This window comes from Symsagittifera roscoffensis, chromosome 6 (assembly GCF_963678635.1).
Source record: "Symsagittifera roscoffensis chromosome 6, txSymRosc1.1, whole genome shotgun sequence".
NCBI classification, from domain to species: domain Eukaryota; kingdom Metazoa; phylum Xenacoelomorpha; order Acoela; family Convolutidae; genus Symsagittifera; species Symsagittifera roscoffensis.
Genome location: NC_087067.1, coordinates 17618403 through 17645401, shown reverse-complemented (window position 1 = coordinate 17645401; position 26999 = coordinate 17618403). Strand labels below are relative to the sequence as shown.

Here is a 26999-nt window from a genome sequence, read left to right as displayed (position 1 = left end):
GGATGCAGTAAGATTAGTTAGTGCAAAATGGCTAATACGTCGTACAAATGAATGACATCATCGTACCTTACAGGTAATGAATGGTCTCGTTTCTAAAGGTAATCGTGGTTCACGAATAATAAAAGGATCAATCAAGATTCTCCAAAACAAAACTGTGTCGATTATTCTTTTCATTCTGATTGCGTATAAAAACCGAACCCGGTATGAAGACGCTGTAGAAACAAACAAACGAACAGTAACATCAGATATTCTAGTAAATAACATCTTACTAATCCCCCTCAATGATGAAGATAAATTTAAGGTTGTTAGGGACAAAGATTAAGAAGATATTTAAACAGCGTATGAGATAGCGGTACCAGCATGACAGCTAAGCTACTCAATGACAGCTAACCTTTTCGGTTATACAGCCCCCCCCCCTCCGTGAAAATGAATTTGAACTACAAAATTGGAGCGCTATTACAACGAAAAGCAGGATATTATAGAGACAGGCCAACACGAAGAACTTTCATTAAATAAAACCAGAATTTTTTCTGGATTTTTTGCCCCTTCTGCACATAAAACTCACAAATAGGAGACTAAAAGCGAATTTAATTGTCGTTTAATTCGCATTCGCTACTTCATTAGAAAAATTGATCCAATTTAGTAAAAATTTCATTTTCAATTTTCATCATTTAAGGGGATATAACGAAAACACTCATGAACTGAACAATTCTTATCGTAAAATAGACATTTTCGGGTAAATAAAACCAAAACTTTTCTCGGGTTGTTTAAATAAGCAGCGACACTCAAGCAGCAACCTCAAATTCAGCAAAACAAACGCGGCAGAAAATATTGCTGTATAAAAAGGAAGATTATATTAGGAATATTGGTTAAGAATAAAAATATTAGCTGAACAATTATCAATATTAGATGAAATGATGGATTGGAAGAAACATTTTAAAATAAATTTGAGTCGAAAATCACTAACTAAGGCACAGATGGAGGCATTCAGTCGGAAAAAAATATGCTCTGTCTGTTTCGCCTTTTTGACGGCACAATATTTGGAGATTTCCTGCAAAAAAGTTCATTGCCATACTCCTTTAGCGGGTATTTGAGCATAAACTAGATGAAAAGATATCAAGCAAAGCAAATACATTATTATCTATAAGGCAACAAAGGAGCTTTCCATCAAACTTAACTTTCCAGCACAGAAGACTCTAGGCTTCGAACTGCGGAGCTATAGTTCAAGAGTTATTTGCCGACCCATTGCTCCTTCCTGACATACTGTGCTATAATAATAGATCATAATATTTTGTGCAGTTCGAGATACCAGCAGTTGCATCGTGCAGCGTAAATTACGTTTTTGACTTCAAGCATTAAATATTAGTTGAATTTATTTTTAGTTCACTTGAATAAAAAATGCACGTTAGTGTAACCTCTTAGTTATTTTCATAACAAAACTCTGGATCAAAAATATGATTTCCTCTCAAACTATTAATAAATGAACAATAGAAATGAGTCTACGACCAATCGGACTTCAGTACTTCAATAATGAACTCGAAGGAACGGAAAAAAATTCTAACATAATTTCAACAAAAGAGAAAGGTTGACAAATTTTTGATAAAAATAACACAATTTGAGACACGGATCGGAAGATGAACTTGGAAAACACAATCGAGAAAACAACATAAAGCAGCTCTACAAAGTTATATCAGGAAAAAAGAGAAATAAGCCTCGAATTATTAAAACCTGTGTCGGATTCGAACCTGCGGGCTCGAAAGTTCGAGTCTCACTATCTCGCAGCTGCGCCACGGGCCATTGAAAGACTAATACCTATGATGCAGCTATAAATGCAATAAATTGCCAATTCCACGAAGCAAAAATGCCACAAAATGTAAATAAAACTATTGTTAAGTGCATCGTTGAACCTCCGACCAGTAGATTAGGAGTATCAGGTCTTTCCATCTATGCCATAGTCGCTAAGCGACCGGCCACAAATAAAGCAGAGAGCATATGCTATGGAAATCATGATGCTACAGATCGTGATTACAGCAAAAAGGCCACCAAATGAGCACTTTTATTTGCGTGGAAAAAATTTGAGCCACATTAATTCACAACGCTTGCTAGTGTAAAAAACAGGATCAAAATTCCGCTGGGAAAATAAAAAATTAAATTCACTATCGAAACTTAAAGTCGACCACGTTTCTCTTGAACTTAACGCTTACTACTCGATAGAGGAGTTTGCTTTGATTAAATTAACAGTTTGACACTTTTTGATAAAATTAACCACTTTGATAAAACTGGATCCTTAACAATTTTTTCCGCTGGGAAATCTCTCCATTTTCGAAACTAAAAGTCGATCAAATTTTCGTGACCTCTATACTTTTTCTGATCTATAGTTGAGTTCGCCTTCTTTTAGCACAAAAATGAACTGAACTTGCAAATAAATCAAACCGCAGAAAATCCAACTTGAGCGTCAACAAATTTTATGAATTTTTCTTGAAAAATGAACAAAAAAAATCGTCGCGTCCTATTTAAGTGTCTTCACTACGTTCATGTGAGAAGGATCCTGCAAGCTGTTTGAGTTAAGTAATAAATCAAGTTAAATTTTCACAGATTTTTGAGAAAAGTTGCTCACGGGGAAAAAAAGCCTACATCAACCAAGTGAACTTTCTCCGCCCGAACCAAATAAAAGACAAACATAACAAATTATTGAATAACTAGCCATTTTTGATTGAATTTCTGGTATAACCTTCAAAAGATATTAGTGTCCTGATCGTTTTCACCTGCGATCGTTTTTCATAAGGTTATGGGGGTTTATAGACTGCCATTTTAGATAATTTAACACAATTAACAATCGATATAGCGTAAACGGCGATATAAGCAGTTAAATATTTAATCAACTTGATTTATTTTATCGCTCTCGAAAACACAAAAAGTGTTTAAAAAACGAACACAATCGTCAAATTTTTTCGGTTCATTTGATAAATCATTTGATGATCAACTGTGTTAACTTATTACTATTCGAATGTCAAAACACATGCTATGAAAAAACGTTGCCCCAAAAGTGGCACCAAGATTTGCGACTTAGGTTGGAAAAAGAAGTTTCGAACTAATACACTCGCTTCGCAAGTAAAAAAAGAGAGTTCGTACTAATACACTCGCTTCGCAGGTGTAATAAATGAGTAATTGATGGAAACATCAGGCAACGTAAACTAATTACAACAGCAATGTGTTTTTACTGTCTTATGTTTAATTTGCCGAATCAATTTCTACTTAAAATTGAATTGATTTAAATCTGAAGAGTATAACCGAAAGAAAAAACAGCTATGTGGATCTTGAAAACATCCGTTAAAACTTGAAATTCCATGAAATTGAGCATGTCAGCAGCAATTGATTCAACTGATTTTGTTAAACTAGTTGTTAACCTGCATTCCGATTTGATAATGCTTGCTAATCGTTAGTGTAATAAAAGGGGCACTGATAGAGACATCAGGCAACTTGAACTAAGTAGACCAGTACTGTGTTTTTACTGTATGATCGTTCTTATGTTTAATTTGCCGAATAAATTTCTATTCAAACCTGAATTGATTTAAATCTGAAAGATCGAACCGAAAAAAAAACAGTGGTGTGAATCTTTTCAGCACAAGAAATGGCTATGACCTGCGTTTTAAAAAAAACATGTCCTAAGAAAATGTCCAATTTTTGAAGTTTTACCAGTTTTTTGGATTTTTCTTCTTCAAAAACTAAAACCGGTTTTGTTCAAACCGGTGATACCCTTGATTTTTATATTTTACTTTTTAATGATGATTTTTAATTTGTGTTTTGGTTTATTGATGCCACTGGCTGCCCGCGCAAAGTAAGTTGTTTTTTTTGTTGTTTAGCTCTGGTTGCCATCGATCATAATTCTTGAAAAAAATATATATATTTTTTTCAAATCTTAAATAAAACTATAATTATTCAACACGGTTGTTTAACTTCAAGGAAGCAACGCCCATCACAAACTAGGTAAAAACGGAAACGTAACGATTACTGATGATTGTTTTCTCAATGCATCAATAATTTCACTTGTTTCAAGAAACTTGAGCTAAATGGATGCTTTCAAGTAAACAGCATGATGGGCGCCACTGCCATTAAGAGAAGCATATAAGTTAGAACGAAAGAATAACAGCCGATAAAACATAGCCCATCGAAAATAAATAAATGTTTTTGAAGTACTTGGTAAATCGTAAATCCATTTTCAACACAGAGGCAAAGGTACGCTTCGCAAGCACAAGCGAAAAAAATTCAAACAAAGCTCTCAACAGGCAAAACAAATTGAAATAAGGAAAAGATTAAAAATACACATAGGAAAAATTTTTCAATATCAATTTAAAGATTAGACGCAAATCTGCTCCGCGACTGCTTCTAATTCTAATTTCAACACTAGTCACAAATAAAGCAGGAAAAGTTCGAGCACAAAAACTATTTCATGTACCGGATTTAAACCTCCGACCTGATGCTTAGGAAAGTCACTTACGTCCTCGCATCTGCGCAACGGTCACTTGGAAGTAAATTAGTGGCCCAGCTGATGCTAGATGTACCTGTTTTAAAATTTTAAATCAAATATTGCACTGATACGGAAATACCTTATTTTCGAAACTTCAAAAAAAAACGGACTTCACGCAAAACCCTAGAAAATTTTCTGCTTAAGTCGGAACTTGGCTGCTTACTTAAAGGAGAGAACTACTACTCGCTGTCAATTGAATTATTTGGCTAGGTAATTTTGAAAAAGACCGAAGATTCCAAAAAACGATCAAAAACCAAAAAATTGACTTTTCTTAAATCCATTAACTTCTCTCTACTAAACCATGGGAACAGCCAATTATACAGGGAGTTTTTCTACGCCTTGATTTCTAGATTGAACTCTTAGTATCAGATTTAGCTAGTAGTTTCCGAGAATAATGATGAAATTTCCAAAAAACAGTAAAAATTTCAAAAATGGATTTTCCCTTAAGTCCAAATTGGCATTTCTACTAAAAATATTGGGTGAACGATTACGCAAGGAAAATCTTAGCACCAGGTTCGTTTGAATGAACTATCAACATCAGAATCAGTAGAATAGTTTTTAAGAATAAAAAGAAGTTTTCATAGCAACTTGCGCAGGTAAGATTCACATAACTGGTTTTATTCTTCCGTTTATAGCCTTAATCCCCAATTTGGCAGTGTCGTTTTTAAAAAATTTTCTCGAATGTCAAAAATGGGCTTAATTCGGGCCATAATTGTTTCCTACAGAAATCCCCATGCTTATAATCTTATTGAAACCATCGCAGTATTGTGCTTTTAAAAATTGAGAAAAGGAAATAATTCAAAACAATTAGGTCAAAAATCCCCCTACTGAAACTGTCAAAGGCCGTAGAACGTGGGTAAAATGAAAAGAGAGTAGCGAAATAAGCAGGCACATAGAAGAGCAGCCAGTTTTTTCATTGATACCAGTTTTTGAAAAACAATACAGTAGTTTTTGAGAAAAAAAAAGAAATTTCTGGGAAAAGTGCAAAAAATCCAAAAAAAACTACAAAACGATACATTTTCATATTACCTGTTTTTTTTTCAAACAGGCCCTAACACTAGCCAAAAACAAAGCAACAACATCTGCTTTTAACTTGCCTATGCTTAAATAGGCTTGAGTAGAATTAAAATGAAATATACCAATAAAGCCACCAAATGAGCACTTTTCTTTGCGACTTAGGTTAGAAAAATTCTTCGTAATAATACACGGACTTCAGATTTTTTGATTTTGCGAATATATATATATATATATATATATATATATATATATATATATATATATATATATATATAAAAGAAAATATTTTCACTAGTGAATCTGTTTAATAGCACGACAAATATTACTCGCAGGACCATTTATTACACAGAGGCGAAGCTGTAGCTTCGCAAACAAGCGATAACGCGGCAAAAATTTCAGGAGCTTCAAAATGCACAAAAACACAAACTTTGGATGCAATAATTTGCAGTGTACTAAATTTAAGGAACTTTGCATGTAATAGTTAGAACGTATAAAGCCAAATTCTGTAAAATATGAATTTTACAAATCTTGAAATAAATTTAGCTGGAAAGTTTCTGAAATGGAATTTAAATTTTTATACTGTTGTAAGAAACAAATTAGTTTTATTCGCTCTTAACAAATTAGCTTTACTCGCCTCCATTAATGAATTAAGAAAGCATCAAATGGTTTAACTTATTACTAATCAAATGTCAACGCTTATGGTAACTTGGTGCCAATGCAGCCTCATACTCCAAAAGTGCTAGCACTTTTATATGCAACATAGGTGGAAAAAGTTGAATAGTGTTAACACACTACGCTACGCTGGTGCAATGAAAATAAGCATTTCAATTCGTGCTGTGGTAAAACTAAATTTCAAGTGCAAATGAAAATCTGAAGACGCGCGCAGACCAAAGAGCGCTGATAAATGAACAAGCGACTTCGATCTTGAGACGATTTTCTGCCAATTTGGGGCTCTTTTTCCTTCCCCCCCCCCCACCTGCGAATTGTTACATGTAAATTTGTTTACCACATTGTCCAATGGTTATGAAAATTTACATACAGACTAATAAGGCTACGACAAACATATTTGGTCTTCATACTTAACCTCGTAAAACCACTCGTTACACTAATAAATTGAAGCTCGTGTGAGGTGGGGGGGGGGAAAGAGCCCAATTTGGTACTTAGCGAATCCAGATAACATTATATGCGGTGTGTACAAAACTCTTTCGTAATTAAGCCTGGTTTAAGTTTAATCATGACGCCATCTGATGACGAAAAGGTTACTCGAAGACGATCTCAAATTACTTATTATTGATGTGTTACATAGTGTACGCTCAACAAGCATACAAACTTATTTGACAAAAACCGACAGAACAAAATTTAGCTTAAAATTACTGAAGGAGCGTGGTTTTCAAAAAAATTCAATGTTTCGAAAATTCTTCGAAATTTCAAACCTTGCTATTCATTTTTGAGATATTATGATTGAAAACTAAGTCGTTGAAAACAATATTTTGGTGCATAAAAAATCAGTATTTTGGTGTACAAATTTTTTTTCTGTTTACTGGCCTGTCTATCTACTAGTTTGTCCGTTTTTTTTTTAAATTTTCAACAGAGGTTTTAACATCCGGAATTGAAAACACGCTCAAAACATACCTGACATTTAGAAGCAATGAAACCACCAAGCTAATTGTGTATGAGAACAAAAAGTATTTCAATGTTAAATTAAGTTAAGCAACACAAATACAAGAAATTAAAAGAATCGTTTAAACAACTTTCAGTTCGTGAATAAAACTTGTAATGTGAGCCCATGTTTTTAAATCGACATTTATTAAAACCGATTTTGATCAAGACTAATATGTTTCAAAACTTAATCAAAAAGAAATTGATGTAACATTTCAAGATTTTGGTCTATAATTCGACATTGGTAACAAGCCACCAACAAAATGCATCATTTCAACAATCTCACAAGAGCTAAGTCACCAGGCTTATGCAGCCAGTATTAGCCGAAGTCGATAACAATCTGGGCAAAAACTTCCAATAATACCCTCTTTTTTGAAAAACTGTTCCGATTGATATAATATTTAATGATTATATATTTGTATGGGCATTTCAACTTCGGGTAATCACCGCATAATCCTGGTCAGTTTTCATCCAAAGCTCTTCTTCATTCCAACGAATGCCTTTGATGTCAACTAAAAAAAGATAGCACAAAGTACTTAAAATATTCTAACATCAATTTAAAAACACCTCGATACAGAAGTAATCCAGCTTTAAGGAAGTTACAGGATCACGTACCAACTCAATCTCAAGTAGTGCAATGTACACAAAACTGTTTCAAGATACCATCTAATTGTAGGTCAACATCATTTGCAAAAATCAATCGAGTACAGGCGATTCTTTAACTACAAGAACGCTTTCCTTGACTGGTCATAAATGATAAGTTTTGAGCACACGTGATTTATCTAGGAACTAGCAGACGGGTCTTTTCCTGGGGACCCAGAGGAGCCCATTTGGTTGTTCAAATTTCGCCTCAATCTCGGTCGTCCCTGTCTCACGCTCTTTCTGGCCACGTTCTCCAGGGACCTATGATAAATTTCAAATCTTGACCCGCTGTGACATAGGCATAAAAACGAAAATGGTAGGAAGTATTTTTTCTTGAGCTAATGAAATACTCATTTAGATATTATCTTCAAAAATATTGACTCAAGATCACATAGGCTTAAATAAGAACAATTGCAGTGCTCAATGATGAACCAGAATTATTTGGTCAATTAAATGTAAAAATTCAGAACTTAAATAAATAAAATTCAATTTTAATTCGAATTAAAACCAGTCCAATAAACTAATGAAAAGTTTTAAAAGGTTTTTTTTTCAGAAAACCACAATTTATTATTAATTTCCGCTTCGATTTCCATTAGACCTATTGATGAACTATGAACCTTGAAATTCCAAACTTTCAATAATATTACCTAAGTTGCGGCTGGTCCGAGACATCGGTGTCTACGCCATGACTACTGGAAGTGACCACAGCTCCTTCAGTCCCGTCTGCGGTGGGACTCTGAGGAGCACTGCTGTCAGTTTCCAGATTGACAGCCTGCTGCTGCTGTTGCAACTGCATTCTATCCGGAGATTTCGTCCACACTGCACTGTCGCTGTTCTGTTGTTGTTGACCCATCAGGGCAGATTGGCCTGCATTCGATGAGGATTCCATCGCTTCGATGTTGTATGTTTCAATCTGAGAAGCACACGATATTTTTATAGGTACAGTAACTTTGGCGAGGTTCTTACGGCTCCTAATTTTTCATCATTGCACACAAATGAAAACTACGGGTAACCAATGGTTCACTGAGTTAGTCCTGGAAATGTGTTTCAAACTAATCAATGTGCCAACATTTACAATTTCGTATGTAAAATAATCACAGCGGGACAACGGTACAGAACCAGCCGATCTATAATACCAAACAGAATTGGTTCGCTGACTGAGACTGCCATAAACAACAACTAAACTAAACGCACAGATCCTGATTTTATCGAACTTTAAATTGAAAATTGAAAGTGTCTACCTGTGAGGATGCTTGCTGAGCAAATGAGGACTCCAGTCGTCTTCCCTGTTCAGCCGAAACAATGATACCCACTTCACTCTCGGCAGCTGAGCCAAGCATGTGGTCCACGTGACCAGCCGACTGCATTGAGGACTCCTCTTCATCATAGGCGTTGATTTCGTCTTGATCCAAGTCGTCTCCTGCATCAGCAAAAAATCATGTTCATCGCAATTTAAATTAAATTACTCAAAAAATGGCAAGGCAATGTAAAGTTCTCATACTAATACATTTCAAAACTTGTATAATAAAAAACAGCCAGCTGTTGGAAAAGAGTCAATGAACGCAAAGAAACAAAAAACTGAATTGTTTTTTGAAAAAACTTCTATTTTAGAATTTCAAAGCAAAAAATACATGCCCTTAAAGATCTTTGAATTTCACGAGCAATGGTGGTAATTGACACTTTTTGGATAAAATCAACTCAATTTGCAAAAAATGGATTAATAGGTGAAGTTTAAATTCCGATGAAAATGAAATCTACTTTAGAAGCTAGAAATCGATCACGTTTCTCGCGCCATTTCCTCGTTCGTATTTGGAGAGCAAATGTGTCTACTTTTTATCATTTGAACTTGAATTGATCCAAAAAATCAGATATACCTAACGCACTAATATGTATGAATGCCCTTCTGTAGCTAGTAGAGAATTTAAAGACTTTCCATCCAAAAAAAATCATCACGACCTATATGATTTCATTGACTCTTAGCACAGAGGCGATGCGGAGCTTCGCATCACTTGCGATACAAAACCAACATAGAAAAGAAAACATAAGCCCAAAAAAATGAAAATTTTTGAAAAAATTAGGTCAAATAAACTTTCATGTCTCGAAAGAAGTTCATTCCAGTCAAACATGCCAGACACTTCAATTTTAAATCAGCAACAATGGAACAAAATTTACGAAAAGAAAAAAAGCCGACAATCTTTGAGCAGACACAAGTTGAGCCGAAAAAAGTATGAATTTACAAAAAAAGTTTGAAGTCCCACCTTAAACAACAATAGACTCAACTGCACTTGCAACTACAATGAAAGTTGTTTACAGCACAAGAAAAATCAGTGATGTAGCAACTCAGCCAACCATCTTTGAGCTGAAACCACCTGAACCGAAAAAAAAAAAGATTTTTTGATTTTTTAAAAACCTTTCCCCTCAGAATGAACAACACTTGCACTTGCAACTACAATGAAAACTATCTACAGCACAAGCAAAATACGTTGTGGCAATTAAGCCGACAAAACCTGAGCGAACAAATGAAAAACCAACAATGCATTTTTTAAATTTCCTTGATACTGAAAAAAACGAGGTCCGGCCACGACTCGAACCCAAGAACTTAGGGTACAAAGGCAGCTGCTCTACCTCCAGGCCAAGAGTGAAGCAACTAGGAAGATGTTAAAAGAGACGTGAAAAGAAGTCACTGCATATTCAGCAAGTGATCCCACTAATTTTGTTAAACTAGCTAACTAGGAAAAAAAATCTATATTCCAGTTTGATAACGCTTGCTAATCACAAGCGTTAAAAAGCAAGGCTTGGAACCCATTATTGTTACCATAGAAAGCATTGATCATCATCCTTCGCTAGGAGACACAATGAGACTTTTTGATAATTTTAACGATGCCGCCTAAATACATTTTTATTAGCGTTTTTATTATATTATGAGCGTTTTATTATATTATGTCAAAGTATAGAAAACTACCTAAGTCGTGCTGGTGCTCTCCACTGACATTGTGCATGCTATGCATATCCTCTGGCTCCAAAGATGCAAACTGAGCCTCCTGTTCGTTCTCCTCGCCGTCACTCAGACAAATGACGTCATCATCATCATCGTCGTCGTCATCTTCCTCTTCTGGTTGGAGCTGGTGGTGGTGATATTGGTCAGCCATCTCTCCATTTTCATCTTCCTCGGTTTCTTCTTCCTCTTCCGTTTCTTCGTCATCTAAACAATTTACAACATAGCAAACATCAAATCGCAAATAGTTCAAAAACAGTTCATGGTTGAATCCGGTCATTATAAACCAAAAGTGAACTCGAAAAAATGTGCTTTAAAAATTCTTTTTGAGTTCTATTTACTGGGCCTTCGGCAATTTTTTCCATTGAATTTGTTTTCATCTTTCAAAACAGAGGCGACGCGGAGCTTCGCAACTCTTGTGATACAACAAAAAACATTGCCCTGCAAAGCTAAGACACAGAGGCGGTCTCAAGCAAATATGTCACCTCTACGCCAGATAGTTGATTGAATTTAAATTTATCATAACCATGTCGTAACAAAGCCGAAAATACCTGAGCAGAAAACTTTCATGCCGCAAAAAATCAAAAAAAATCTAAGCTACTAAAAAAAACATTCATGTCCCTTTTCCCCTCAGAGCGAACTCGCGCAATAAGAGGCCACTAAGTCGATATAAATTAAGCCGAAACTTAGTATTCCGATAAAGAAAAAATGAAAAAAAAAGAAATTTTGACACATCGAGCACACAAATAATAGGCGGAATTCCTTTTGAACCGTAATATTAGCCGTTAAAAAAAACAGGTCCTAGTCAGATTCCAACCCGAGACCTGTGGCGTCCCGGGCGTATTCTTTTACCTCCCAGCTAAGTGTACAGGAGACCCTAATAAATTTGAATTCATTATGAACCATGGTACCACGAGTCCAGTTTATCACAAGGGTAAAAAGAAAAGGAGAAATTCTTTTTTTATTAGAGTTGAAAAAATTACTTGAAAAGTCGACTTGAAAAAAGTCGAAAAACTATACCTTCAAAATTTCATACTTGTTCATCGAAAAAAAAACAAAAAAAAGACAATTATTCAAAATTGGACTTGTTAATTTTACAAATAAAAGAACTATCAATATTAGTAAAAACTGTCGAAATCCAAAAAAAACCAATAGTACATGCACCAAATAAAATGTCGAAAACATGCACCAGATAAAATAAATAGCATTTTGAAAAACGGAAAATGAACCAACGTAAGCTAGATAGAAACCCACAAATCCGCAATGAAAACAAAACTGCCTCAAACGATCCTTGCCTAAAAGGTTTTTTAAATTAATTTTAGCATGTTTCCCAATCCTACAAAATTGACTTCTGTGGAAAAAATATTAAGTAAGAGAAAAAGTCTAGTAGTCGGTAGGACTATCCTTGCTGATCTCAAGGGTAATAAATAAAACCTAGCCAACAGATGGTTGTAAAGAAGAACAAGGAAACCAAAAAAGTTGATTTAAAAGTTCTGAGCTACTTTAACATTTTTTCTTTAGTGTTATCTTAATTAGAAAACACTGGATCAATAGTGAAACTCCGCTGAGAAATCAGAAAATTGAAGATTTTTATCTGGAAATCTTTCACATTTTCGTGACTTTTACATTTATACTGTTCGGTAGTAGAGTTTGTTTTCCTTGTAACAGAGGAACTGAAATGAAAACAAATCGGAAATCAAATTAAAAAAACTAATTTGGTTTAGAAAACATAGTCAACAAACAGCTGGAAAAAAGTCAATGAACGCAAGTAATTAAACAGATTTAATTTTTTGAAAAAATTTCAAATTTCGAATTTCAAGAACAAATAGATGACCTTGAAGCTCTTTGAATTCCGAGAACAATTTTGGATTGACGCTTTTTTCGATAAAAACCCCAATTTGAGAAAACTAAATCAATAGGTAAAATTTTTATTTCGCCGGGAAACTCGATAACAAAATTCCACTTTCGACTCTAGAAGTCGATTATATTTTTCGTGGCTTTCACACTTTCGCCCTTCGATAGTAAAATTTGCCTTCCTTTCAACACAGAAAACGAACGGAACTTAAAAAAATCAAATGTCAAAACGCGAACAAGTCTAAATAAAAGATCAATTTTGAGTCTAAAAGCTTTACCTGAAAAAAAATTAATCGCGACCTTTATAAAATAGTCTGAACAACGTTCATCGACTCTAGACAAAAACTAAATAAGTGTCTTCACTACGTTCATTGATACTTAGTGACAAATCTTCTACACAGTGGCGAAGCTGAGCTTCGCAAACAATTGTGAGAAAACGAAAAAAAAAGCAGCTCTAAACATAAGAAGAAGAAAAAAGCCACCAAATATAAACAAAACTACTGCTAAAGACGGCGTTGAAACTGCTACTGTAGCTTAGGCATCTCACTTCCTTTCCTCTGAGCTACAGACGCTTGACTAATGATAAATAATGGCAACCAATAAAGCAGAAAAAGATGCTATTTAACTTCCAATGCTACATATAGTGTATGACAAAAGAGCCACCAAATAAGTGAAGACATTTAATGAACACTTATATTTGCGACTTAAATGGAATAAAACTTGGATCGCTCTATCACATCATGCTCCACTTGTGTAAATTAAATTAACTAAAAATGCTGAAAGCAGGGTGAGTCAAGAAAATGCAATTCAAATATTGCAATTTCAAATCAAATCAAATATTTAATGTTGACCGCTATTTTGTCTTTTCTGTTCAAATTAGTTAGATATTGTACCATTTTACTTTGTATTTTGTTACTTGCAGTTTCTTACCTACAATGTCCTGCACTTGGTAATTCCTGTCAGAAGCAGACACTTCCTCTCCCGTCATCTCATCCATTACTTGACACTCTTCTTCGGTTTCTTCTTCGACCTCCCTCTCCCCCTCATCAAACGCCTCCTGTCTCTCTACCAACTCGTCTTGACTTTCTTCTTCGCCGCCCTCCAGATTTTCGGTCTCCGCATACGGTCCACTTGGCGCACCTTGAAAACCATCAATACAATCTGGCATACTTTTCTATGTAAAGCTAAAAGAAAACGTTCAAGAAATCATATTAACAATACCCTCCAAGTTGGCTCTTGAAAGAACCTATTTAAAGAGCAACTATAAGAGCACTCTATAAAAGAATAGGTAAGCATTTAAGCATCCAAGAACTCAGTACCTAGTAACACTGGGGAGTGTGTTGGGTTTAGCGACATTTAACAGTTAGATCAAAATAATGCAAACCAATCATAGCATTTTGGCATAATGCGCGCCTAAACATCTTCCGTATTCAAATGCGCCACAAAAACAGCTATTCAAATTCAACCAGATCAGGCGTTTTTTTGTTTAATGGGTTTCTTCAACATCCATTCAATTTTACACTCACTCGATAATCCCTCGTATCTGGCAGAATGCGATGCATCATACACCTCGTTTACCACTGTGTTATCACCTAATACCACCGATAATCCCGACTCTCCGGCGTTCGACTCCAGTGCATCTCCACTCGATATAGTTGCAATCGCTGCATACACAGCACTTGGAATTTCAGGAAGTGAAATTGATATATTGTCGTTTTGAGAACTGTCGCCGAAGGATGAACTTATAAACGGCTCAACTTCGTGGACATTCTCAGATCCTGACGACCGTTGATGCTGTGGATGGGATTGCACATTTGTCGACCCAGAGGATCCCGCAATCATGTCGGAATCTTCCGTAGTCAAGACTCGGGCCTTTTTTCCGGAACTCTGCTCCTCGTCGCTGGAGGTGAACGTATCACGTGGTCTTTTAGATGAAAATTGACTGCTATCAGCTGGACCTCCGTCGCTGCTTGGTCCAGCGCGCTGACTCACACCTCGGTTTGCCGATGTTGAAAAGGGAGAAATCATAGGAGTTGATGAACCCATGGTAGTGTATGTACTTGAAATCTCTTGTTGTTGCTGCTGTTGTTCAGGCGAGACTTGGGCCACCGGTGTGATAACATTTACATATGAACCTCCAGATCCCAAACTTGAGCTCACAGATGCAGAATGCACGTGATAAGGTTGAATCGCAGCAGTCGTGTCGGCTCGATCTGAGCTCGATGTCGGCAGATTGATAGTCGTCCTTGAAATTGGAATAACAAAAGCAGCTGTGGTCGTTGCATTTGTCGCTTCAACAACTAGTGGAGTCGCCGGAGTAATGCTGATAGCATTGACATCAGCATTCGCTGATTCAAGTGTTGTACTGCTTGCTGCATTAGTATGAACCGCAAACTCTTGAGCATGCGGAGGCGTTTGCACAGATGAAATTTCACCAACAGTTCTGACTTGCGGTACAACCCTGGCACTCTGTGGCACGCTACCGCCAATACTTGTTCCAAACATACTAGGTGATGTTGAGCTCGCGTTGTTGGAAGTGTTCTGTTGTTCAGTTACAGCTGATTCGGTGGACTGTATCGACTGCAAAGGCTGTACGTGTACAACAGCTGGGGCTTGTCTAGTTGACGACCTTGTCGACGTGATGGGTTTTATATTAGCGTGAGGTCGCTCTGAGCTTTTATCAGACCTTTGCTGACCTGGCACCGCCAATGTTGGTTGTGAGCTGGAAGGCGTATCATCTCCAAGTCTAACCTCTCTCGGTTTTGACTTAGCAAATGTCTCCAGAGATTCAACTTTGCCTTCGAGCAACTCAATTTTGTTCTCATATGTCAGACACAAATGACGTAACTTATCGCAATCTTCTTGATGTTTCTTAATCTCTTGTTCCTTTTTCTTCACCTCTTCTTCCTTTTTCCCCATGTCTGAAGAGGCAGTTTGTACTTGCTTCTGAAGAGTGGCTATTTGAGTCTTCTTTCCTTCAAGCATCAGTTTCATTTTCATCAGGAACTCGGACGTTTTCTTCTTTCTATCCTCGCCGAGAGCCACATCCTTCTTCGCAATTTCCAGCTCCTAAAACATTTTTCAAGACAGATTCATACCAAATGGTAAATACAGAAATTGCCCTTTACAAAATTAAGAATTTGCAGAGGCGACGCCGCAACTCTCAAACACAGGCAAAAAAACGCCAAGAAGTAGCTTTAAGAAGGTCAATAAAAAACTAATGATAATAACTATACTGTGTTATAAAAAACAAACGCCCTCAACGGGAATTGAACCTCAGTCCACTTCAAAATTTCCAGTTGCTTCCCTACACAATTGTGCCGCTGACGCTTATCGTGACGAGACAAGCAAAAAAAGGTAAAATGGAGCTTCAAAATGCACAACAACACACAATGATGCATGCAATAGTTCGGAATACAATAAGCATAAGGCAACCACACTAAACTTGCATGAAGTAATTGGAAAGAAAAAGTAAACACATAGGCTAAGCTTCGCTCCGCAAACACTTGCGAGATCGTGACAAAAGCAGTTCTCTTAAGTGCAATAATAAAAATAAGAAACAAGCCACGAATTTGTAAAAATCTCGGCAACCTCTGAGATTCGAACCTTACACCTAGTGATTAACAGACTCAGACAGTAACCCCTTAGCCACGGAAGCTTAATAGATACCAAACATTAGCCTCAAATTAAGAAGAGAACAGATGCTATGCAATTTCCAATTCTACATTGAAATTTCCAAAAAAAAGTGAACGATTTTAATGAACACTTTTATTTGCGAGTTAGGTTAGAAAAAAAAGAAGGTCCATAATAATACACTAAGCCGATCGCAAGTGTAAATAATGTACAACTTAATAATTTCAAAAATTTTGCAAAATATATTGAGTTTAAATTTTTTGAAATGGAGATTTTATTGTACTGTTATATAAAACAAATAGCTTCTTTCGATTCATTTGATGAATTACAAATCCCTCAACTGTTAATGAACGCAAGTAAACATAAAAAAAACACTGACTTCCTTGAAAAAATTTCAACTTTCGATTTTCAAAAAAATATGCCCTTTAAGCTCTTTGAAATTCTCAGAAAATTGATGATTGGGGCTTTTTTGATAACATGAAACCAACTTGAGAAAACTGGATCAATAGGTAAAGTTTTTATTCCGCTGGCAAATCATAAAAAAAACTCCACTTTCGACACTGAAAACGTTCATGTTTTGTCGCGCCGTTTCCACGTTCGTATTTGGAGAGTGCTATTTACGTCACTTGAATTTCAATTGAACTCAAAAAATGCATTATACCTAAGTGCATCAATACTTTAAGACTTTTCCTGAATACTAAAAAAATCAGCAAGACCTATATGAGAGTCTTCACTACGTTCATTACTCTTAATTAGAAAACGGTCACGTTTTTCGCGACCTTCACACTTTCGCTGTTCGACGGCGGAGTTTACTTATCTTGTAATATGAAATGAACTGAACTTAGAAAAAAGTCAAAATAAATCCGCGAAAAAAAACTTAGCCTGACTAAATTTTAAATTTTAAGACTTTCGTGATAGTTCATCGACTCTTAGAAAACCAATCAAATTTTAAAGCAATTTCTTGTGGTGTAATACAAATTAATTCCTATGTATGCCGATGATACAACAAAATGAGCTTCGGTAAAAATATTTAAATTGCTAAGCTTTTGCAAAACCTTACAAAAAACTTTAAAATGTCATCATTTGGCAAACCAAAATTCGCTACTAAGGTCTGCTTTAAAGAAAAAATTTTCAGTTTTCTCAAGCAACTTGGCAAAATAATAGGCAACATTTTGCGCTAACAAAAAAAACTGTCTAAACTGCAACACCAATATCAGAGAAAACTGATTATCGGGGGTGTTTACGAAGGCACCTCACATAGTTACGTAAATTGAAGATCTTCAAAAACGGAATTTTCGAACTACTTTTACTTTACGAAGGCACATCATTAACAACCGTATCAAGAATTGAAAATCTTGAAAAACGGAATGTTCAAAATTTTGAGTTTATAAAATGTAGCACTAAATATAAGCGTGGGTCAATGCTTATGCGAATGCCAATCTGGGCACAATTTTCTTGCATGAAGCAAAACTCTTGACCCCAACAATGTCCCCTAATTTATCAAGTGCAAATCGAAAGAGAAGTAACACAGAGTCAAAACGGAGCTTCGCATCACATGCGATGCAACGCATGCGTAGCACAGCTAGATAGCAAATAAAAAATGAGAAGTAAATCGAAAAAAAAATAGTTACAAAAAATTTAAATTTATTAGAAAAAACGGAAACTTCAATTTCAGGAAAAACAATCTAGACACAAACTTTTCGCAATTCAATTTAGAAACAAACTTTTTGAACTTACAGCATTAAGCAAACTTTTAGAACTTACCGAGTGGCCATTAGGTCTACAATACGTGGATAAAGCCATATTGCGCCAAAAACAAAAAAAATGCCATAAAAATAAGTTTTACAACTTTCAACTTTTACTCTGAATTATTTTTCTACATATTAACCAACTTTGCCCTTCAAATGACATAAAAAAATAGAAAACTAATCTGAGAAAACCATAAGCGCAAACTATTCAGACAGAACAAAGTTTTCAAGCTAAAAAAAAAACAAAAGGAAAATATACTAAAGCTCAAAAGCAGTTGTCACTAAAGCAGTTGTTAAGTTCAATAATAAAGCAAGTTGAATTTCTTACAGATATGTGACAAAAGTTGTTTACGGAAGAGAAACTAGTTCCCGATTACAAGCTACAAGACACTTGCTCTCAGAAGTGCAAAAAAAACATATTTAGTTAATCTGTTTGTTGAAGACAGTTGAGATAATTTAAATCTCCTCTTTTCATTGTAAATTTTTCCTAAAAATTAACTTTAGTTCTATCAGTGCACATCCAATGAGCTGAAAAGCTCAATTTTTGTCCTGACTAAATGAGTTGATCGTCTTGCTTAATTAATGGTATCCTCTCTCTCCGTCTGAATTCAAACATTATATGGACTATCATAATGTGAGCAGTCAACGTCTTACGCATTATAAGCAAATCTAAACAATTCATACAGAAAATACAGTTACTTTCACAGGTTAGGATTCAACTGCAGCTCATTCCACATCAAAGTGAAACGACCTCCTCAAGATGAAGTTATACTGACCTTCTTGAGCAGTTCATTTTGGTTGAGCAAACTTTTGTATTTCAGTTCATTCAAACTGCTCGCAGCTTCACTTGAAGATCCTGGCGCGGTCTTACTCAGCGCCTGCTCTAGCAAAGTTGACCTCTTTTGGCTTTCATCTAACTGCAATTTGGCCTTCTTTATTTCCGACAAAAGCGATTCAATCCTTCCTTTCGAGTCTAGATTATCAGCCTCGGCCACTGTGCATTTGTCGCAGTTCGATTCGGTTGCTTGCTGAGTGCTTACGACTGTAGTTTCAGATAGACGTTTTTCAATCAGCTCTTTGGCCTTGGTCAGATCTGTTCTTTGGGTCTCCAGAGAGGCGACTTCGCCTTTCAACTCTTCGGAGTCTTTCAGCAGCTTCTAAAAATCAATTCTAAACTTCATGTAAGAACTCTTTTGCTGTGAAAACAATTAAGATGTTTCGACTACAGTTTAAAAAAGGATACAAATATAGAACTGAAAGAAAAAAACTCACTTTTCCACTCCGCTTTTTTATGTTTAGGAGAGGGGTGATAAACTTTTTAATAATAATAATAATCATAATAATAATCATAATAATGATAATAATAATAATAATAATAATTATAATAATCATAATAAATTGTTTTCATAGAGATTATTCAACAGACATTTGTCAATTTACATAATTCTGATATGCAAGGACATCAAAAGGCCCGATAGGCCTAGTCAGGTAAAGTCTTAATTGAGCGGTACAATTTCTAAGCAGTACTAAGAAGTTTTTCCTGTAAACTAATATAACTATCAGTTGTCCATACCCTTCAACCCCCCTCTTTAAAAAACAGATCTATCATTTCTTTATTATTTGTGATGTATAGATCGCGAAAAAAAATGCTTAATCATCGAAAAAGTGTTTAATTGACTATCATCAAGATTGCAGACTCTATCGGCAAAATCTTCAAAAAAAAAATGTTGAATAAAATTGAATAGTCTTCTTATGCATACTCTTATTTATTGGGCTTTTACCAGTGAAACTACTCGTTGGTTTGATTTTTTAAAAACTCTTCTATGTTTCAATATCTCCATCTCCGAGTCCAAAATTGAGTTTCTCAGGAATTCTTTTTTTAAATCCTCCCGTAAAAGCTTTGAATATCTCGTCTATGTGCAATTCTTTCACAGAGCATATCTTGTAGGTTTCTTTAAAATGTGTTACTGACTGATTTCTCCATTTTCTTTAAAAAAATTCTAAGAATTTGGTTTTGTTCCATTTCAAGTTTTTCTAGAGATGTTTTATTAGCTGTGCCGTACACTATAATCCCATATTGCAGTATTATCTGAAAATGACTGAAATAGGTTTTAATTAGTTGAGCTGTCGTTAGTACGTCACGTAATCGGTAGAGCAACCCACAAAATTATTCATTTTTTGACGAAAAAGTTAATATGAAATCTAATTTTGAGTCCATGTGAACGCCCAAATATATAGTATAGTGTCCCTTTTTAACATCATCGGTTCCTATTTTTATTTTGTCTATTCCTATGATTACTTTCTATTAAAATTTATGTTTATTGTTTTGTACTAATTTCATATTTTTGATAAACCCTCATTGTATTGGTGTATGTTTTGTTCTTTTTGCTTCCCTGCTGTATCATCAGCGTATGAATATGTGTTCACTGAGTTTGTAATCGTTGGTAAATCATTCATCATTAAAATGAACAGTAGTGGCCCGAGCACAGATACCTGTGTAGTGAATAATTTTCAATTTTCGATATTTTGGAGCCTATTTTGACTACGTGTTATCTATTTTCCAAATAATGTTTCAACAATGCCTATATGGGACCTCGTAGTCCGCTGTTTACAGCTTTTTGTAATTTTATTGTATCTATCTAGCAGTTAGATTGAAAGATCTTTGCAACGCCAGATATTGTTTTATTATCCATTCTTCCATTTAAGAAACATGGAAAATATGGAGCCTTGAAAACGGAAGAACACTCGATGTTAGGTGGTATTAATAAATGGTGATATGTTACAATAGGTGGTAATTTTAAGAACTATTTGAGCATAGTGCAAGTATTAAATTTATGAACTATATTGCATAATAGAGTCATTTCATTTTCAACCAAATGTACATGCTACTAAGGTAATTTTTATAATAACAGTACTCTGCCAGATGAAATGTCATTCAAAAATTCAAACTTTATACTTATTTTGGTTTGGCAAAAAATTTGGCTTTGAAATAAATTGTAAATACTATTCGAAGTATAAAAAAGAGCGACCCAGCTATTTACTTGAACCTGTCACCTATTGTAATATATCAACGATAAAATCCTCACTTCTCGTTGAATGTTTATCTGTTAACCAAAATACAATTTTTTTTTAAGATTAGATGTACCAAAGTATTTTTTTTTAAGATATACCTTTTCAATTTCAACTTTGCTCTTTGCGAACTCCTGCAACTTCTTATATCGTGCCCTCAGATTGGCCAACTCGTCCACTGAACCTTTACTACCGGTCACTTTTCCCTCTAGTGTCGCCACTTGACCCTTCAAAGTGTCCAACTGCTTCACCAACGTGCCTTTTTCACTCTCCAAAGTGTTCTTGGCACTTCGCAGCAAATTCGCTTCAGTAGATGAAGCTTTGTATTTCTCCATGAAATCATTCTTTTCTTTATTCATCATGAACAGTCGGCTTTCTAGACCCTTCAGCTCAGCAGCTAAGTTCACATTCTTAGTTTCCAGTTCTTTAGCCTTCGCCAAAACTTTCTTGTTTTCCTCGGAATCAATTTTTGTGATTCGTTCAAGCAATTCGTTATTTCTCGCCTTCCATTTAGTGATTTCATCGGTCATTATTTCCACTTCGCTTAAATGAGCATCTGCATTCATTTTCAGAGTCGCAATTTCATCCTTCAGAGGTTTCAAAGCCGCTTCTTCGGCTTCTTTCTGGCGCCGTTTTTCAGCCTCCAATTCCTCTCGCAGCCTCGCCGATTCCTTTCTCAAGAAGGAGTTGCTGTCTTGTAGCACCAAAACCTGGTCATTCTTTTTGTTCAACTCTTCCTGCTGCGACATCGCCTGGTACAACTTTTGATGTCTTTCTTCTTCCTCTTTTAGCAAACCTTCCAATTCTTTAACCCTTTTCTGGGTGAACACCAATTTCTGTTTCGCTCTCTCGCATTCGCCTTGATTCACTTCATACTTAGCCAGGTAAATGTCCTTCTCACGTCGTAAATGCCGGATCAGTTCAATCAAATTTTCAGTTCCGGGAGGAGGATTTTCTGGAATCTCTCCTGAAATGCTGTCATTAAAGGACGAGTCTAAAATCGATGTTTTAGTTTTGCTGACTAAAGATCCTAATTTGTCAATTTCTTCCAGCAAAATTTGGTTTTGTTTCTCCAAATCCTTGATTCTAGTTCCCATATGAGTTTCTTTACTTTTATAACTGTTCATGTTAAACTCAACTTGAGACTTAAATCCTTCTATTTCGATTCCCATTGATTCCGTTTGCGATTTCAATCTTTCAATTTCTTTCGACTTTTCATGAAGTTGCGCTTCAAAATTAGCAGTCTGACTTGTGCCTTCATTCAATTTCTGCGAAGAAGTTTCCAGCTTTTGCGAAAGAAGGGATAGATTCTCACTTTTGTCTTCTAGTTGAATTTTGAGATTCTCGATTTCATTTTTGAGACCATTGTTCAAAGACATCGACTTGCTCAATTGAGATTCCAAATCGTCACATTTTCGAACAATCTTGCTATGCGACGAGTCTGAATTATCTACCATATTTTTCAAATCCTCTCGCAATTTCGTGTTATCATTTTCCAACTTCGCGATAGTTTGGAATTGTGTTTTTTGACTGGTCGAAAAGTCTTTCAATTGTTTTTCCAAGCTCGTTATCTTTTCTTCGTATTGGGCAGTATCCGAATTATACTTCTCTTCAGAAACCTCGCACATGTGTTTGTAATTCTCCAAATGCTGCTCTAGAGTTTTCTTTTGGCTCCTGAGGATTTGCAATTCTGATTCAGCACGTTCCAAATTCATCGACACATTTGCCAAATCTTCATCTTCATTTCGAGACATATCCGCATCCATTGACTCTTGCGATCCATGCTTGGACCCTGCAGCTCCTGACTGTTCTAGTTGAGAGGTCTTTAGTTGCAATTGACCTTCACTCGTGGCTAAATCGTTCTTAGCGTTCGTCAATTCTGCTGTTAATTTCCGGTTTTGCTCCAATTCGGAGTTCAATTTTTCACCCAGATCTTTGAGCCGTGCTTCGTAATCCTTGACACCATTTCTTTTCTCCGATTCTAAATCTCGATTTTTCTTCTGGGCGACGTCCAAATTCGCTTGAAGAGTACCTATAGCTTTTTGGTACCTTATCTGTTGATCATTAGCGTTGAACTCCAGAGCATTTTTGAGTGAGTCTATATTAGCCATGAGGTTGCTTTGCACTCGTTTATCATCTAGCAGCCGATCTCTCTCGCGAATCAAATGTTTCTCGGTGTTTTTCCAAACTGACCTTTCTGATTGCAATGACTGTAACTGCACATAAGCTGTGCTATACTTCTCTTGGGCCGCTCTGATGTCTGAATTGAGAACGTCAATATTGGATTGCATTTTGGCCTGGGTCGATGACATTGCATTGACTTGTTTCCTGAAACTTTCCAGCTCATTTTGCAAAGCTTTCTCATTAAGTGCTTGTAAACTAACTTTATCACTCAAACTGCTACTTGCAGTAGCAAGTTTACTATTTTGTAATCTAAGCTCTGAGTTTTCTTTTTGGTATTCAAAGCAACGTTCGTTCGCCTTGACTTCGGCATTTCTCGTTTCTTCTTTCCACTGTTTAACTTCCGCTTTCAGTTCTTGGATCCCTCCTTGAAGTGTTTTTCGTTCCTCTTCACTCATCGCTGCAGCTACTGTTGCTTGATGCATCTGTTGCATTTTATTTGGACTCAGAACCATAGAAGCCCCAGTATCTTTAGAACCTCCAGACACTACTGAGTCATTAATAGAGCTGTCAACTCGCGAATCATCAACAAAGCTTGATTCTTCGCGCTGGTCTAGCAACACCCTGTACATGTTATTCTGCCGCTCACTCTTCGATAGCAACTCTTTCATTTTTCGCATTTCGTCCTGATACATATCATTCTCTTCCACAGCATTTTTCAACTTCATTTCCAAGCTTTCCAACTTAGTTCTGTATTTTCCTTCCTGTTCCGCCTCTTTTTCATCTGAAATTGACCTCAAGGCCGCCAAAAGCTGAGTATTCTTAACTTGCAAATCAATAATGTCAGTGTACTTAACGAGGTTCAGCGAAATCACTTTGTCACTATCATTCGAGAAAGATTCGTCAGTGATTGATTCGACACTAGTTTGACTTCTATCATCGGCGACGCTTCCTCCTTTAAGAATAGTATTTTCTCTAATTAAGTGCTGCAGCTGCTTACAGAAATCGCCTTTCGATTGCTCCAAAGAATCATTCTGGCGTTTCAGATGATCGTTTGCTCGTTGCAACGATTCGATCGTACTTTTAGCTTTCTGACTTTGCACCATTGCTAAATCTAACTTTTTAGTTAAATCGCAATTTGTAATCAGACATTTCTCGTAATCCTGCTTCTGCTGTCTCAAAATTGGCGCTTTTTCTTGCACCTCTTGGATAATTTGGTCCAAAGATTTCTGCAACCTGTGGTTCTCCGCTTTCTGATTGTCAAGCTCTGTGGTTGCGTCAACATAACTACTGTACAACTCTGTGATTGTAAGACCACTTCTCATGTGCTTGCTAATAGCTTCAGCGCTCGGCGACATTTCAACGAGTTCTTTACTTTTTCTGGATATTTCAATCAACTCGTTTGACCTCTCTAACTCAATTTTCTGTTTTTCAATTTCGCAGTTTGAGTTTTCTTTAAACAGGTCAAACTCAGCAGTCAGCTTGAAATACTTAGCCTCCGTTTCTTGTTTTTCACTTTCGGCTTGGCTCACCATATTTTGTAACTCGGCCACCGCCTTCAGAAGATTTTTATTTTTACTTTCAGCGTCGTCGTTTGCCTTCTGATACAATTCGGCCAGTTTTGTCTGGTTTGCGATTTCCTTCTGGAAATGACTTTCCAAGCCGTTGTTATATTCGTCCGCGTCCCTTAGTTTGTCAATGTACTTGGCCACTTGCGCTTCATATTGTTTGTTCAATTTATTAGCTTCGTCCAGCTTCCTCGTAACTGATTCGTGCTCTTCTTTCAATTTATCGAGTTGCTTTTGTACATCCGAAGCTGCGAAAATTTTCTCTCGTCTAAGCCGCTGAATTTCGTCATGTTTGCTCATCAAATCGTCAGATTGCTTCTCAACTTGCATGTTCAGCAATTCCAGTTGATTTTTAACTTGATTCGTCTCAAATCGAAAATTATCTTCAGAACTTTTCGCTTTCTCAAAACTAGCCTGTGCTTCGTATTTTGCATTCATCGCTTCTTTGTAACTATCCGACAACCTTTTATTTTCCTCAGTTAAGTAACTCACTTCTTGCGACCTTGATTCCAAAACTTGGTTCAAATCTTGCTTCTCAACGAGTAAACAGTCAACTTTACTCTGTAAACTCTCAACTAAGCTTTCCGCCGATTTATATTTTTCTCGAAGCTGCAAGACTTCATTTTTCGTCGCCATCCCTTCGTCACTATATTGTTTAATAGTGTTAGACAACTCTTCACATTTTTTAACCTGACCCGAGTAATTTTCCTGGAGCTTCAAACAGTTCTGTTCCAAATCATAATATCTTTGTTCGAAATCAATTTCAAGCGAATCGTGTTTTTCCTGCAGTGCACAAAATTGCTTTTCAATGTTTTCTCTTTCGCCTATCAAACTTTTAATGTTTTCTACAGCTGCGCTTGACAATTCATTCCGCACATCTTCAGAGATATATTTCTCGATGGAAATTTCAGACATGTCAAAATCATCTGAAAAATCACTCTTCTGATTTAAGTATTTCAGTACATCTGAGAATCTGAAAAATTAAATTTCAATTAGAGAAATTATTACACAGAGGCGAAGCTGAGCTTCGCACCACTTGCGATACAAATATGAATGAATATGATTACAATCAAACGGAATTTTTTTTATACTTCGAAAAAATCGTTTTTGTCCATAAAAAATTGCAACAAAAGCCCAAAATATCTAAATAAAAATTGCCTGCATCATTAGAAATTTTACAAAGAGCTTTCAGAATGCTGGAAAAAAAAACAAATTTCAAAAAGAAAACATTTCTGCGGAACTAAGCCGACAAAAATAAGCAGACCGACAATAATCAATATTAGCCGAAACTTTTCTATCGACAAAATATAACAGGTCTCGACTGAAATCGAACTCCCGGGCTTTGTCGTCAACCACGTGGATTACAGCAACTTAGAATAAAGCTGAACCTTCAACAAAAATCTCTCTACAGGAACTAAGCCGACAAAAATAAACAGACGGACGATACCCCGAAAAAGCACAAAAACTCTACGGCTCTATATTTGCAAAAAACACACACGACCGGATTAAAGCCGCAAAATTTCGTGGTCTCAAACAGTTGTGCTAACTCTACGCCTGATTGAATATGATAGTATTATCAAGCGGTAACAAAGCCAAAAACATAGCCAACTGACAGTTGGAAACGAGTAATGAACGCAAGTAAACAGAAAAAAAAAACACTTTTGAATTTCGAAGAAAAAATAGATGCTCTTTAACCTCTTTGAATTTCTAGTACAGTTCATGATTGTCGCTTTTTTGATAACATGAACCCAACTTCAGAAAACTGGATCAATAGATTAAGTATTTATTCCGCTGAAAATCTAAAAATAAAATTCCACTTTCGAAACTAGAAACTGTTCATGTTTTTTCGTGCCATTTCCACGTTCGTATTTGGAGTTTAATTTACGTAACTTTCAGCATATGAATTCAAATTGAACTCAAAAAGCGCATATATACCTAAGTGTATTGATAAATGCATTAATATGAAAGAATGCATATCTGTAGTTATTAGAGCATTTTAAGAGTTTTTCCCGAAAAAAAAACAAAAAAAACTGACCAAGTCCTACATAAGAGTCTTCACTACCTACATTACTGTTAAACACTTGAGCAAAAACCTTTCATGCCGAAAAAAAATCAAAAAAAAAATTTCCCTCAGAACACACACACGCACACAAAAACTTTTTTCG

At 35.9% G+C, this 26999-nt stretch overlaps 2 protein-coding genes across 3 annotated transcripts in view; both read right to left on the bottom strand.

Annotated features, from left to right (window-relative positions):
* The window catches only part of LOC134848315 (lysosome membrane protein 2-like), a 146340-nt gene that overhangs the window by 18644 nt on the left and 100697 nt on the right, over positions 1-26999 (bottom strand). The window lies entirely within an intron of this gene.
* Positions 7229-25803, bottom strand: LOC134848883 (nucleoprotein TPR-like). The gene is made up of 8 exons (XM_063866399.1): positions 21247-25803; positions 18853-19233; positions 14222-15764; positions 13626-13835; positions 10809-11048; positions 9088-9266; positions 8494-8759; positions 7229-8107 (listed from the first exon to the last, which is right to left on the bottom strand). The coding sequence occupies exons 1-8, from the start codon at positions 25747-25749 to the stop codon at positions 7987-7989; spliced, it is 7443 nt and encodes a 2480-aa protein (XP_063722469.1). The 5' UTR covers positions 25750-25803; the 3' UTR covers positions 7229-7986.